This window comes from Ranitomeya variabilis, chromosome 1, assembly GCF_051348905.1.
Source record: "Ranitomeya variabilis isolate aRanVar5 chromosome 1, aRanVar5.hap1, whole genome shotgun sequence".
Lineage (NCBI taxonomy): Eukaryota > Metazoa > Chordata > Amphibia > Anura > Dendrobatidae > Ranitomeya > Ranitomeya variabilis.
This window is the reverse complement of record NC_135232.1, coordinates 970,809,661-970,826,289: the sequence shown is the minus strand read 5'-3', so window position 1 is coordinate 970,826,289 and position 16,629 is coordinate 970,809,661. Positions and strand designations below refer to the sequence as shown.

The 16,629-nt window shown below is 41.3% G+C and overlaps 1 protein-coding gene across 1 annotated transcript in view; it reads right to left on the bottom strand.

The window, feature by feature from the left end:
• The window catches only part of MND1 (meiotic nuclear divisions 1), a 226,310-nt gene that overhangs the window by 3,428 nt on the left and 206,253 nt on the right, over positions 1-16,629 (bottom strand). The window contains exons 6-7 of the mRNA XM_077279358.1: positions 6,709-6,823; positions 897-941 (exon numbers count right to left, since the gene is read on the bottom strand). Of these exons, the coding sequence (XP_077135473.1) occupies positions 897-941; positions 6,709-6,823 (160 nt within the window). The remainder of the gene's footprint in view (positions 1-896; positions 942-6,708; positions 6,824-16,629) is intronic.

Here is a 16,629-nt window from a genome sequence, read left to right as displayed (position 1 = left end):
AAACATGAACACCCCTATGATGCCAAAGTAAATGGTTTTAAAGGGAATGTTCCCTATGGTTTAAAGATAGAATCACACAATTTACTTTGATTATTCCTTAATACATTGAATTAGCTGCATCTTTATTTTTCCTAGGAGATGACATTTACAAACTGCATGCTAAGGAATGATATCAGAAAACGAAGAAGATCATTGTGCTCGCTATCCTTGGCTCCGCCATTCTGCATGAAGAAGAACACAGTAGGTCCACGGGAATGGTTCAAGGCAATAAAGATAAGATTAAATGAGTTCTCTAATTTAAAACAAAAATACTTTGACATTTTCATTCTAGGATTATAAAGAACTTAGAAATATACTTTTGTATTTGAAGATGCCACAAATCTTAACCCTCAGTCCCAGGTTCCCCAGCTACACTGTCAGCACATCATCAGAGCTATGTGCAGGGTAGCTGACTGCTTATTTTAACAGCTGAGCCAAGCCCCTTCTTTGTTCATGTATCAACTGTGACATAGAAGGGGATAGACTTATCTATTTAAATGAGCAATTAGCCAGCCCCCTCTATACAGCGCTGATGGCGAGCCGATGCAGGGCACTCTCTCCTGTGTCAGGAACAAGTTTAAAGAGCCTGGGAGAAGCCCAAAAGCTGAAGACCAGGGCTCTGCTGAAAATAGTTGCACTTTTTGAATCATGATATGAGCATCTCTGAAAGTAATTTTTGAAAGTGGACAACTCCTAAAACAATAAGTCCTGTGCATATGTCTAAGTAATAAAATGTGTTATAACTGCTGAACTAATAAAAATGCTGTATGTGCCCTCTGCTAACAAATAGAGAAAAAAGCCATATGCCTTACACTAACACATGCTCATCGGACAACAAAAATGGGAAAAGAACTTACCTGTCCATCTATTAACAGCTTCCTTAGCCACTTGGTTTGCTTTACCTAAAAAGTAATAAAACAATTTTTATTTTTTTATTTTATTTTATTTTTTTTTACACATGGAGGAAACAATTCTACACCTACATGGCAAACATTCTGTACATGAAGCAACACAAGTATATTAGTAGTGATGAGCGAGTATACTCGTTGCTCAGGTTTCCCTGAGCATGCTCGGCAGGTCTACAAGTATTTTGGCGTGCTCGGAGATTTAGTTTTCGTCGCTGCAGCTGCATGATTTGCGGCTGCTAGACAACCTGAACACATGTGGGGGATTGCCTGTTATTTAGGGAATTCCCACATGGATTCAGCCTGTCTAGCAGCCGCAAATCATGCAGCTGCAGCGACGAAAAAGAAATCTCTGAGCACGCCAAAATACTCGGAGACCACCAGAGTATGCTCGGGGAAACCCGAGTAACGAGTATGCTCACTCACCACTAATAATTATGTATTAGGCTGGGTTCACATTACGTTTACAGCAGCCCGTTCAACACATACGGTAACGGGCTGCTGTAAACATAAGTGCCGGTATGGCAGGACGCTAGCACTGATAGAGCATCTGCTAGCTCTATCTGCGCTAGCAGTGACGGACCCGGAAACGCTGCAGCCCGCGTCTCAGGGTCCGTCACTCAATGACGGCACATCCCTAGCGCACGCCCATTGTGGGTGTAGATTGTAAGTCCTCTCGGGCAAGGTCCTCTCTCCTCCTGTACCAGTCCTGACTTGTATTGTTTAAGATTATTGTACTTGTTTTTATTATGTATACCCCTCCTCACATGTAAAGCACCATGGAATAAATGGCGCTATAATAATAATAATAGTGACCACATACAGTAGTAGTATTAGTTACAGTGGTTGATACGCCGATCCCAATTAGGCTGAGTTCACACTGCATTGCTGGCGTCCGTTAGATGGACTACGTTACACAGCGGCATAACGCGGTGTAACGTAGTCTGTTTAACGCCGCCATTGACTCCAATGGGCCACCCTGTTACTGAATCCCCGCCCCGCACTGTGTTATGCATTATGCACAGTGCGGGGCGGGGATTCAGTAACAGGGTGGCCGCACTGCCCGCACAGGCGCAGAATGGAACCCGGCATCAGCGCTAGGACAGCCAATGCTCTATGCGCCTGCTCCAGGCAGAAGAGCAGAGCGCAGGCGCCGGATTTCGGACGATAACAGTGCTGAGGGGGCGGCGACAATCGCCCCAGAAGAGATGATTGACGGCAGTTGGGCGCTTCAAAGAGGAGGCTTCAGACCTGCCTCCAGGTACAAAGATAGGTACTTGAGCAAAATTATAAATACATTTATTGTTGGGAATAACAGCAACAAAAACTAAAAGAGTCACCTTGTTAGACTGCAGCATTACTGCTGCACAAGGTGGCTCTTTTAGTTTATAACGTCTGGAGGGGGTGACAGTGGCCCTTTAACAGTTGTTGTAGAGACGTATCTGCTGCTAGAACTCTGTGTGGCATTGACCTGGTCTCTAATCTGAGCTGCTGTTAACCTGCGAATTCTGAGGCTGGTGACTCAGATAAACTTATCCTCAGAAGCAGAAGTGACTCTTGGTCTTCCTTTCCTGGGGTGGTCCTCATGTGAGCCAGTTTCTTTGTAGCGCTTGATGGTTTTTGCCACTGCACTTGGGGACACTTTCAAAGTTTGCCCAATTTTTCAGACAAACTGACCTTCATTTCTTAAAGTAATGATGGCCACTCATTTTTCTTAGCTACTTTTTTCTTGCCATAATACAAATTCTAACAGTCTATTCAGTAGGGCTATCAGCTGTGTATCCACCAGACTTCTGCACAACACAACTGATGGTCCCAACCCCATTAATAAGGCAAGAAATCCCACTTATTAAACCTGACAGGGCACACCTGTGAAGTGAAAACCATTCCCAGTGAGTACCTCTTGAAGCTCATCAAGAGAATGCCAAGAGTGTGCAAAGCAGTCATCAAAGTAAAAGGTGGCTACTTTGAAGAACCTAGAATATAAGTCATTATTTCAGTTGTTTCACACTTTTTTGTTAAGTATATAATTCCACATGTGTTAATTCATAGTTTGGATGCCTTCATTGTGAATGTACAATTTTCATAGTCGTGAAAATACAGAAAAATCTTTAAATGAGAAGGTGTGTCCAAACTTTTGGTGTGTTCTGTATATATAGAAGATAGGTTGTGGCTGGGTCTTCCAGCATGACAATGACCTGAAACACACAGCCAGGGTAACTAAGCAGTGGCTCCGTAAGAAGCATTTTGAGGCTCTGTGTACACGATGCGGATTTTGCTGTGGATCCGCAGCTGCGGGTCCGCAGCAGTTTCCCATGAGTTTACAGTACAATGTAAACCTATGGGAAACCGAAAACGCTGTGCCCATGCTGCGGAAAAAAACGCTCAGAAACGCAGCAGTTTACATTCTGCAGCATGTCAATTCTTTGTGCGGAATCCGCAGCGGTTTTTCACCTGCTCCATAATAGAAAACCGCAGGTGTAAAACCGCAGTGGAATCCACACAAAAACCGCGGTAAATCTGCTATAAATGCGCAGAAAAAACGCTGTGTTTTTGCCCTGCGTATTTATAAAATTCGCTGCGGAAAAATCCACAGTGGACTATTCTACGTGTGCACATATCCTAAGGTCCTGGAGTGGCCTAGCAAATCTCTAGACCTGAACCCAATAGAAAATCTTTGGAGGGAACTGAAACTCAATGTTGCCCAGCGACAGCCCCGAAACCTGAAAGATCTGGAGAAGATCTGTATGGAGGAGTCAGCCAACATCCCTACTGCAGTGTTTGCAAACTTGGTCAGGAACTACAGGAAACATCTGAACTGTGTCATTGAAAACAAAGGTTTCTGTACCAAATATTAACTTCTGTTTATCTATTGTATCAAATACTTATTTCATGCAATAAAGTAAAAATTAATTATGTAAATATCATACAATGATTTTTTTTTTTTTTTTAACATTCTGTCTCTCACAGTTGTAGCGTGACTAAAATAAAAATTATAGATCTCTTCATTCTTTGTAGGTGGGGAAACTTGCAAAATTGGCATTGCGTCAAATACTTATTTTTCCCATTGTATACCCCAAAATAGTACCAAAACAACAGCTCTTCCTGCCAAAAATAAGCCCTCATACAGCTCTGCCGTTGGAAAAATAAAACTGGGGAAAAAAAATGTTTTTGTGTAGCCAAATTTCTAAATATTTTTATGGTGCAAAGACAGTAAAACAGAAATAAAACAATTATAAATTGATAACTCGTTAACCGTACTGACCACAGAATAAAGCTTATATGTCCTTTATGCTGCACAGTCAATGTAGAAAAAAACCCTAGTAGGGATCAAAAGCTGCACTTATTATTGAAGAAACTTTTGGGATTAAAATGGAGACAACAAATTTGATAAATGCCTTGATAGGTAGAATTTAAAACTAGCGTCCCAAACTGTGCAGAAATTAGGCAAAAAAAAGTGGGGTGTTTTTTTTCTCCAATTACTCCTTTTGAAAGTGAATAATTTGAGGCCAATTCTGCATTTTAATGGAAAATATATACCGTTACATATATATATTTTTTTATTTGAATTAGTTCATGTGAATCACCAGAAGGGTTAAACTTCCGACATGCAGATTTGAATGTTATAAGGGGTACACTTTCTAAAATGGTGTGATTTGTGTGGCACTTCTAACTATTAGCACTTTACAACTGAATCAACACTTAAGAGAGGTTTCTGAAAGTTCCTTGAAAATTTGATATATATATATATATATATATATATATATATATATATATATATATATATATATATATATATAAAAGTTTCTCTGGTTCTGATTATTTATGACAAGATATAAAATCTAGACAGAGGCCTGGGTTTCATGTATGGACTCTGTGCATGTAAAACTTAAAATGTAAATAATCTTAACATTTTTACTAAACGGACTTTTGAGAACCCGGCGATATAAAATACACTTTTAATTTTGTATTTTTGGAAAGGGGAGGAGGGAATTTCAAGCTTCGTTACTTACAGCAAGCAGTACACTAGCACTGCAGTACATTGTAAAATGAATGATCTCCTGTAAAGCCCCCGGGCTGTGAGCCCCTAAAGGAACCCAAAGGATTACACAGCTGGGACATGCAAGGGAAGAGCTGGCTGTGATATGTCTCTGCAAATGCCTTGTATGTAGCAGCCTCAGCTCTTCCATCAGCTCCATACATGTATGTCACAAGCCGGCAAAGGGATTAGCACAAATAACAGCTATTGTATCTGAACAGTTCACAGCAAAGAAAGGCTGCTGAACGAAATTCTATGTTACACTATTAACGGCAATGGACAATATGTTAAACAGACCGTTCCTTGCCGATGGCACTATTGTGTGGATTTAAGTCACCGTGCACATCAATGTCTCTATGACAAAGTGACGTGACTATGGCTGTTGACAATTCTTTTTTGCCTGTGTGTCTCTCCCACCTCTGAACATGTGACTATCTCACACTCACTAAAGTGTGGGAAAACAACACATCACAAGCTTTTTCTTTGCTTACAATCTCCACTGCGCTCTTCATGCCTCAGGTGGGTGCATGTTTCACATGCAGAGCAGCAGATTGTGCAATGTAAGTCCCTATACAGATCTGCTACTGGCATAGTATACTGTTAAAGAGAATCTGTCAGCAGGTACCTCATCTGATATAGGCAAAGAGAAGCTGAATCCAATGATGTATCACCTAGATTACTGGGTGCAGCCGTTCTGACACAATCAGAGTTTTTAGATTTAGCAATGCAGCAGAGCTGAGGAAGCTAACCCCACCCACACCATTGTATACATAACGTCCATAGACAGTGAGATGCCCATCGTGGGAGAAGGCGTGTCGGACTAGCATACACATGCTGCGGTTTCCGAGCAATGATAGCCTCCTGGTGCTAAAATAATCATATAAAGCAAACAAAACCATACAGCTTGGTAAAAGAGAGGCATCGCCGAAATCTGTGTTTTAACTCCTACAGCATGATGCCTTCAGAGTACAGAGAAAAAACTTGCTGACATATTCCCACTACAAACTGCACCCCCTCATACCTGCAGCTGTAATTAGAGACAACGTCTACGAAAGTAAGAGGAATCAAGTGGTCTCCTTTACACTGGAAATCCCACCAATAGCAAATCCAAGTTGAATGACAACTATGCTGTACAACATGGGGCAAAAAAAACCTACCAACCCTATCCTGAAAAATGAGAATTTTTTAGCCAAGGTTGCATGATTATGTGAATTTAGGCACAAAAGGATTAAATAATGTGAAGCTTTTAGATGGTATTCTAATGCGGTCAAACCCACAAGTACATATAAATCCTTTGAATAAAAAGGTTTGACAGTCAGCAATTTCCTGCAGTCCCAAATACAATGAAGCTATGTTGCTTACGTCTTGGCTATGTATAGCTCAGTTATTGGGATAAATAGAAGTCAGACAGGTGGGAGACCCAGCAGTCAGCATGTTATCACCTATTCTATGAATACGAGATCATTTTCACCCTTCAAACTGACTTGTTTCTTTAAATGGTGATATGAAAGCAGAAGCAGAGCAATATGCAATGATTCAGAACACTAGATAAGAGTTTTCATATACACGTGTTTAAACAATAACCATGGTTGGCAAAAGTGGGGGTTGGGAGACGGTGACTAGAACAGTTACCTATGAAAGATATTTCAAATTTAAAAAATTGCAATTTGGCAAGAATGCTGCAAATCCCAAAATAGAGCTGTATGCAAAAAAAGGTGAACTTACGAATTTCATCTATAACATCTGGATCACATTCTTTGTATTTTTCCAGTTCTGTCGTAACTTGCTCCCGTTGCTGCCTTAATGCTGCAAGTTCCTCAGCCAGCTTTGTCCGCTCTTCCTGTAAGATATCAGAACTGCATCAGGTTATACAAATAATACACACAAACTTTTACACGACCGGCTTTGTAAGCTATGTTACAATTTTCATAGCTTACAGTTTAATCTCATCGCCCCCGAGCCTCTTTTCACCTTCCTGACCAGAGGCCTAATTTTACTATTCTGACCAGTGTCACCAACTCTGGAATGCATTAAAGGATCCCATTGATTCTGAGAATTTTTTTCATGACACATTGTCCTTTATGTTAGTGGTATATTTAGGATGATATTTTTTACGTTTATTTATGAAATTATCTGAAATTTGTCAGAAAGTTTGAAAATTTGGCAATTTTCAAACTTTTAATCTATAGCCTGAGTTATGTCACATAAAATAGTTAATACATAACATTTCCACATGGCTACTTTACATCTGCATCATTTTTAAGAGGCTTTTGAGGCAGGGCTGCGATGTTGGTAAGCCAAACACCTGCCTCAGACTCCTCAATTTTCCTGATTCTGACTCCACCTCCACAGCACTGGTCACTACTGAGCATGCAAAAAAGTGCAGCACAGATGATTCATCTTAACTAAAAGCCGAGATCCTTAGATCAGAAACAGAAGAGACATTTATAGGACATGTCATAACTTTAGCAAATTATTATGAAAAAATTTACAGCACATCCTGCATTGAACTACTGTACCCAATGTATTATATATTTTAGGAATTGAAGTCGGTTCATTTTATACCAACTCCAGCTCCACCAAATGGACATCGAGGCCACAGCCCTGCTTTGAGGGGCCTGTATCACAGAAAATACCCCAAAACTGAAACCATTTTAAAAACTGCATCCTTCAAAGTGCTCAAAACCTAATGCAATAAGTTTATTAACCTCTCAGGTACGTCATAAGAATTACAGCATTTTCACAATGGTAACAGAAGACAATGGTCCATACAATTTGTTGTTTTTCCTGAGTACACAGATACCCCAAAAGTTATGGAAAACTACAATTTGAGCACACAGAAGGGCTCGGAAAGGAAAGAGCCCCATTTGACTTTTGGAGTGCAAAATTGGCTGGAATAGATAGAAGTCTCTGATTTGCCTAAACAGTGGAAACCCCCTACAAGTGGCCCTATTTTGGAAATTGCACCTCTCAAAGAACTTATCTAGAGGTTTGGGGATCACCTTGAACCCACAGGTGCTTCACAGATTTTTATAACGTTGAGTCATGAAATTAAAAAAAATACACTTTTCCTACAAAAATGTTGCTTTAGCCCCAAATTTTTCCTTTTCACAAGGGTATCAGGACAAATGGACCCCAAAATGTGTTGTGCAATTACTAATAAGTACACAGATACCCCATATGTGGTGGACAATTACTGTTTGTGTACTGGAGAAAAAGAAATGTGCAAATGCAATTAGGATTTCCAATAAAAATAAACTATTGAAAACTATCATTTGAGCATTCTTGAATTGAATTGAATTCTGGAGCACAATTTTGGCTGGAAAAGATTGTGGATGTCATGTCACATTTGAAGAGCCTCTGACATGCCAAATCAGCAGAAACCCCCATAAGTGACCTGATTTTAGAAACTACAACTCTTGAGAAATTCATCTAGGAGTATAGTGATCATTTTTAACCCTCAGGATTTTTTAACCCTCAGGAGATTCACAGAATTGTATAACATTAGGCTGAGTAAATGGAAACTTACCATTTTTTCAAGTAAAATGTTGCTTTGGCCTCAAGTTTTTAATTTTTAAAAGATAATAGTAGAAAATGGACTTGATAATTTGTTGTGCAATTTCTACTGAGTACGCCAATACCCCATATGTGGTCAAAAACTATTTTTGAGGTTCAGTGCAATGCTCAGAAGGGAAGAAGTGCCATATTGAAGTTCAGATTTTCCTGAAATAGTTTGCGGGTGTCATGTCACATTGGCAGAGCTCCTAGAGTGCCAGAACAGCAGAATCTATCTATATAAACGTCTAAGCGGTACTTCCATTTGTTTGTCTGTAACGGAAATCTGGCCGGCCGCGACCAATCAGCGACAGGCTTAGTCTGGCCGCAAATTGGCCCCTTCCGACTCTCCTCAAGTCAGTGCCCCCTCCAGTCAGTGCCAGTGTGTCGCCCCATCCCGGACCAACTTTTTACATGCAGCATCAATAGTTCAAAGATAATAATAAAAAAAAAAAAAAATTGTGCTATTCTCACCTTCCGCTGTCCACCGATGGGCGCAATGCTCAGAGACCGTTAAGTCATCTGGGTAATTTCGCAATGCATCACTGGGAACGGAAGCTGGCGGCAGCATTGCGCGCATCGGGACAGCTTCGGTGGATGCCGGAGGGCGAGTATATAACTTTTTTATGTTAATTTTTTTTTTTTTACAGGGATATGGTGCCCACACTGCTATATACTACGTGGGCTATGTTATATACTGCGTGGGCTGTGCTATATAGAATACCCGATGCACTAGAATCGGGCCACCATCTAGTCCTCTATAAGTGACCCCATTGTACAAAATGTACCACCCAATTAATTCATCTAGGGGTGCAGTGAGTATGTTGACACCACATGTGCCTCACAGAATCTTATACGATTGGGTGATGAAGAAAAAAGTTACATTTTTAACACAAATTAAATTTTATTTTAGCCCCAAGTTTTTAATTTTGGTGCAGTGATCATATTGACACCACAAGTGTGTCACAGAATTTTGTACCACTGGGCAGTGAAGAAAAAAGAATTACATTTTCAACACATTTTGTTTTAGCCCCAAATTTTACATTTTCAAACAGGGAAATGGGTAAAAATGGCACTAACATTTGTCATACAATTATTGCTGAACTAGATGGAGGGCCGATGCTATCACATCGGGAGGGTGGTAATGTCACGATGGGGCAGGCATGCGGCGCTGTTGTTGCCTAATGGCATCCTGTGATAATCTAATGACTTTTGCATCAGGGGACTCATGTGCTCGATGCCTATGCTTGTATGCATTGTTTTTGTCCCAGCGATGCTGTTACTCTTCAAGAGTCATTTGCCCTTTGTTGTCTTCCACGTTGTGCCTTTGCTGCTTTCCTTTCATTGTCATACTTTTTATGAGGAGCCATGTTGACGTTGATATTTGCTTTTTAAAGGGGTTTTCCCAAGAACAAAAGTTAATTTTAAAAATTGTCTGTGTCTGACCATGTACAGAACATACCACAGCTCCTGGGCAGGGAGAGGAAGCAAAAGACAATACTGACATTACAGCAGGAGATCGCAGAGGATACATTTTGTGAGGTAAAATATTTTTTAAAAACAATCAGTGAAATATTTTTCCTCACAAAATGAATCCACTGTGATCCCCTGATGTAATGTCAATATTATCTTTTGCTTCCTCCCCTGTCCAAGAGATGTGGTATGCTCCGTACATGGTCAGACACAGTCAATTTTTAAAATGAACTTTCATTCGTGGGAAAACCCCTTTACTGTGACCGATTTCCTCTGCCTGTAGACACGTCGCGCATCTGACGCTGGGATCAGCCGAATGATTCACTGCACCTGCATGTTATTTGCACAGGCGCAGTAAATCAGACCACAGCCATCTTTGTGCAGACAGATAGCGGTGGTCACATTAAAACTGCGCATGCACTCCCCCTGTGCAAAGATGGCGGCGATCAGTGAATCATTCGGCTGATCTCGGCGGCAGCGTCTTGGCGACGGTGTTCCGCTGGTGGTACAGCGCATGAGGCTGCATGAAAGTGAGAGAGTGTGTGAGTGTGAAAGTGTGAGTGTGAAAGGGAAAGTCTGAAAGTGTGAGTGTGTGAACAGCATATAGTGTGTGTGTGCTGCGATGGTGTTCCGCTGGTGGTACCAGCAGCAGTTTCCATATTGAGACACCCATCACTTGGGTGTCCCAATATGGCGGTCGGTGAACTTCCTCCGCTTGGAATTCTTGGATACGGTGACATCTGGACAGAACAGGAAATGAAAACATTACAAGGCAATTATATAAATAGATGTGGCAATACCGGATATGTGGCTGTACAGTACTGCTTAGCCACACTGAGACTCGGGAGAGATGGAGCGCTATTTGACTCCTGGAGAACAAATTATTGCAGAATAGTTTGCAAACTCCACATACAGAGCCCTTAAGAGTGAGAATAGCAGAATCCCCCCCTTCAAGTGACCCCATTTTGAAAATTACACACCTCTGGGAATTATCTACAGGTGTAGTGAAAATATTGACTCCTTGGGTGTTTACCAGAAAACAGCAGCAGTGGAATTTGACAGGTGAAAATTGCAAATCAGCTATTAAAGTGTCTTCTGGAGACATGGACAAATATATTAAAGGGAACCGGTCACCCCCAAAATCGAGGGTGAGCTAAGCCCACCGGCATTAGGGGCTTATCTACAGCATTCTGTAATGCTGTAGATAAGCCCCCGATGTATCCTAAAAGATGAGAAAAAGAGGTTATATTATACTCACCTGGGCGGGCGGTCCGATCCAGTGGGCGTCACGGGCCGGGGCCTCCCATCTTCATAGGATGACGTCCTCTCCTGGTCTTCACGATGCGGCTCCATCGCAGGCGTACTTTGTCTGCCCTGTTGAGGGCAGAGCAAAGTACTGCAGTGCGCAGGCACCGGGAAAGGTCAGAGAAGCCCGGCGCCTGCGCACTGCAGCACTTTGCTCTGCCCTCAACAGGGCACACAAAGTATGCCTGCGCCGGAGCCACAGCGTGAAGACCAGAAGAGGACGTCATCTGATGAAGATAGGAGGCGCCGGACCGCGACACCCATCGGACCAGACCGGGACCGCCCCTGGGCAAGTATAATCTAACCTCTTTTTCTTATCGTTTAGGATACATCGGGGACTTATCTACAGCATTCCAGAATGCTGTAGATAAGCCCCTGATGCTGGTGGGCTTAGCTCACCCTCGATTTTGGGGGTGACAGGTTCCCTTTAAGCAGGTTTTTGTTGCCACAGAAATGCCAAACATGTGGACGCTAAATGTGGTTTAGGCCCACTGTGGGGCTCATAAGGAAAGGGGCATTTGGATATGGGAGTGCAGAATTTGCTGGTTCGCTTTTGGGGGAGAGGTGGAGCGAGCAGCTAAAGTGCTTTTCCAGAAGCCTTTGTGCTACCAGTAACATGGAAGCTCCCTATAGTTACATTGACAGTTGAGGAACCCGAATGGGGATTTGATTTTATTTTAGATTAAGTTGAAGCTTTTATTGGGAAAATGGATGCCACCAGATCATAGGAAGGATGGCGTACACAGTGTCTCCATCGGCCTCATTATAGGGAATCTACCGCAGGGGGTTCTGTCTGAATCACGTATTTCAGATATTTACAAGGAAACCCCGATGCAAGTGCTCAGCGTAGAGCGCAGGTAAATGCGAGCCGAGCCTTACTGCGATCTTTGGGAGGCAGGAACAACCAATCAACAGCAGGTCAACAATTGGTTCTATTTATTTTTTATGCCGTTCCTCGGATGGTATAAGTGATTAGACAAATGTATTCTTCGGGTTGGTGCAATTGTAGAGATACCAGATTTATATAATTTTTTTATGTTTGGCTGCTGTCACACACTAAATGACACTTTTATTTTTGTGCATTGCCATATTTTAAGAGCTATAATTTTCTGCTGACAGAGTCATGTGAAGGCTTGGAAAGAGTTGATGTTTTTATTGTTATAATTTTCAGGCACATAATATTTTTTTAATCTCTTTCTATTCTGATTTTTGGGAGGCAGAATGAAAAAAATCAGAAAATCAAGAATTGTCTTTTTATGCCGTTTACCGAGTGATAAAAGTGATAAGTCAGCTTTATTTTTCAGGTCAGTACGATTACAGCGATACCACATTTATATCATTTTTTTTTTTTATGTTTTGACGATTTTACACAAAAAATATTTTATAAAAAAAATTGTTTTTGCATCGCTTTATTCTGAGAGCTATAACATTTTTAATTCTAGCTGACAGAGCTGAATTGCAGCTTAGTTTTTGGGGCTATACAATTTTTATTTACATTCAACTATATTATCTCCTTTTCTACCACTTTTTTTGGCAGTATGATGAAAACGCATAGTTTTCTTTTGCCATGTTTCTTATTTTTTATGAAGTTCACAGAAGGGGTTAAATAGTTTGACAGTTTCATAGGTCGGGTCGTTGCAGACATGGAGATACCAAATATGTGTACTTACATTATTTTCTTCTTTACATAAATATACCCATTTATTGGTTTAATATTTTCATTTTTGGTTTATTTTATGATTTCTTTAAATATATTTTTAAAAAAATGTTAAAACACTTTTTTAGACTAAGAAACTTTAATGTTTATATTTCTGATTGCTGGTATAATGCATTGCAATACACCAGCACTGCAATGCAATATACTTGTCAGTGCCACACTGACAGAACAAGTCTTAGAGCATGCTCTTAGCATGGTCTAACAGGCTTGCCGTAGTTGTCAGACATGGCAATGATCAGGCCCTTGCGATGACCTTGAGGCGTCGCCTCCAGCCTCCCAAACATTGTAAAGGATTGCGTCATTTTGAGAGTTAAATGGCCCGGTGGAGTGCGCGCACCGCTCCTGGTTATGACAGCCTAGTCTTGCCTACAATTGAAGCCAGAACCCGGCTGCGATAGTGCAAGCACTGCTACAGTGCCAGCAAAATCCTCATTATGTAAACTTATGTAAAATGTAGGGATGGGATTAAATAAATATACCGTACATAAAATCCTAACAATTTATGGAAAAATATTTATTTTATTCTGATCAGTACATACAGTCTGTATTATAGTCCAGAGCGGAGTTTAAAGTTCCGCTGATGTCAGAGCTTAACCCCTTCAAGCCAAGGCCCGTTTTCACCTTACCGACCAGACCAAGTTTTTCCATTGTAACCAGTGTGACTTTATGTTGTAATAACTCTGGAATGCTTCAACGTATCCCAAAGATTCTGAGATTGTGTTTTCGTGGCATATTGTAACTCATGTTAATAATAAATTTAGGTCAATATCATTTGTGTTTCTTTAAGAATATATCTAAAAATTTCACAAAAATGTTTAAAAATTTACACTTTTGTAACTTAATTTTTTTTTACCCAGAAAACAAATAGTCATACTGCACAAAATAATTAATTGCTAACATTTACTACATGTCTACTTTATGTCAGCCTCATATTTTTGTTAGGAAGTTAAATGTTTAGCAGTAATCTTTAATTTTTCCCAACAAAATTTACAAAACCGATTTTTTTAGGCACTTCTCTTTTGAAGTGACTTTGAGGGTCCTAAAAGTCAGAACCCCACAAACAAGACAGCATTGTAAAAATGACACTTCACAGTCTTCAAAACTGCATTCAGGACGTTTGGTAACCCTTCCGGTGGTTCATAAGTGCAGTGCAGAGGTGTTTATACAGTGCGACAGATAGGCAGGGACCACAGAAAGTTCAACATAAAAACGTCTTTATTTTCAGACTCACATAACCAGAAGTGATATCCTCCGGTTCGCAGCCGATTTCCCACATACAGTCCTTGTTCCAGCCCATTGCCAAGGGCAACAGCACCGCTGTAACTCCTGGGTGCATCAGCCACTTTGAAGTTCCTGGTTGTGTTGGCTTCACACAGGCCTGGGTTGCACAGGCCTCCTGCTCTGCAGCTTGCAAGACTCAAAACTGACACAGCCAAGACCAAACTGAGAAATTAAATGGAATCATGGCCATAGAGCCACTTCCAAAACCTGGAGTGGGATTAATTCGCCCCACTACCAAACCTGCAAATCCTCTAAAAATAAAAGCCCATGTAGGGTTTTCCTAAAATCTAACTGGGTCAACTACTTACTTTTATTTTGCCTTGTGATTCACAGGCATTTTGCTGTAAACACAAGGCGTTCCAACAGATTTAATATGACTCCGTCCGCATCCTGGGAGACACATACCAGCTCTTGTATATGATCCCCCTCACTACCTCACACAAGAAAAATAGCAAAACACAAGAAAATAATGAAACATTTACCTTTTCCCAAAAAATGTTGCTTTAGACCCTTTTTCATTTTTACAAGGGTCACAGGAAAAAATTGACTGCCCAATTTTTGTGTCAATTTTCCTGAGTATGCTGATGCCCCATACATGGGGGAAAACTACTGTTTGGGCACATGGCATGGCTCAAAAAGGAAGTAGTGCTATTTGAATTTGAGTGCAGATTTGGTTGAAACAGACTGTGGAAGCAATGTCGCATTTGAAGAACCCCCAAAGTGCCAAAACAGCAGAAACCTCTCACATGTGAATCTATTTTGGAAACTACATCTCTGAAGGAATTTATCTAGGTGTGTGCTGAGCATTTTGAATCCACAGGTGCTTCATAAAATTGTAAAGAGATTGGACCGTGAAAATGAAAAATTAAGGCTTTTCCACGAAAATGTTGTTTTACTCTAAAATTTTTACATTTTCACAAGGAATAATAGGAGGAAATGTACCCAAACATGTATAAAGCAATTTCTTCCTAACGCAGCAATACCCATTATGTGGTTGTAAACTACTATTTCTACCATGGAATGGCTCAGAAGGGAAGAATCGCTACTTGCCTTAGAGCACAAATGTGGCAGAATTAGTTTGTGAGCACCACAACTGCAGCGTCTGATTTCTACTACTCCTGCACTGATGAGAAGCACTTCACCTTCATATTAAACTGTGTTTCCTTTAGCAGTGCAGGGGTTAATCTGCTCAGTTGAGAGCTCCTGGAAGCTGTCCTGCTTAATGGCTCTCAGCTGTGCACGGTTAGCCTCGCCCATCTCCTATATAAGCTGGGTCCAGGCTAGCACTTATTGTAAGAGCGAGATTTTGCTGCAAGGCTGGTGGTTGTTATTGGAGAAGGCGTTTGGTGGATTTATCTGTGACTGTACTGTTGCAAGGGTTTGAGTGTGTGATAATTCCCTCGCTTCTCCTACTTTAATTTAACCCCATCATCCACTCCCTGGTGTTTACCTCTGTTTATATGTGTATATATACTATATTTGTATGCTTGGTATTTTCCTTTATCCCTGTTTGTATTACCTTGTTAGCCTGGTTGGTGTACTATGGAACACTACTACTCCCCTTTCGCTGGGTGGGGGAAGTGTACAGACTGAGGGCAGTTTCAGGAGCTAAGGCAAGGTACGTGACCCTGGCATCTTCACCATCAGAAGTAATCCAGGGAACAGGGCAAGCTAAGGCGCCCCTAGCGTTAGAAACAAGGAAGGAGCCCCTTGTCCTGGGACACCCGACAACAGAGATGTGACACAGAGCCTCAAAGCCTCAGAAAATCCCTAAAAGTAGGCCCATTTTGCAAAATACACTCAGGGAAATCATTTAGGAGTGTATTGACTTTTGATCCTCATTGGCATTTCCCAGAAATTAATGCACAAGGATGTCAGAGTGAAAATTGCAAATATGCCATTTTAATGTCCAATACATAGTGCCTGGCTTGTGCTTCTGGAGATATATGTTGCATAGATTGTTAAAAGGGTTGTCCAGAACCTAACAACTGATGACTCATCCAAACATAGGTTTGGTCAAACATAGGGGTCCGATGCTCTTGAGATCAGCTGAAACTGCCATAGTGTAGCGCCCCCACTGCCGCAGGGCCGAGGGGTACCCGGTACCGGGCCTCTGAGTCTCTGCTCTGGGGTTGTCACGGTGGCTAGACCCGGTCCGTGACCCTGCTGAGAGGCGCCCAATGAAAGGTGTAGATGGTGGTGGTAGTGCGGTGCAGTGCTGGTCACAGTAAATAACGAGAACACCAGGTTGCAGTCTCTTTACCTCTTTACTGAAGGCTTCAGGGTCCTCAGTCCGGAATACGGTTAACCAGGCT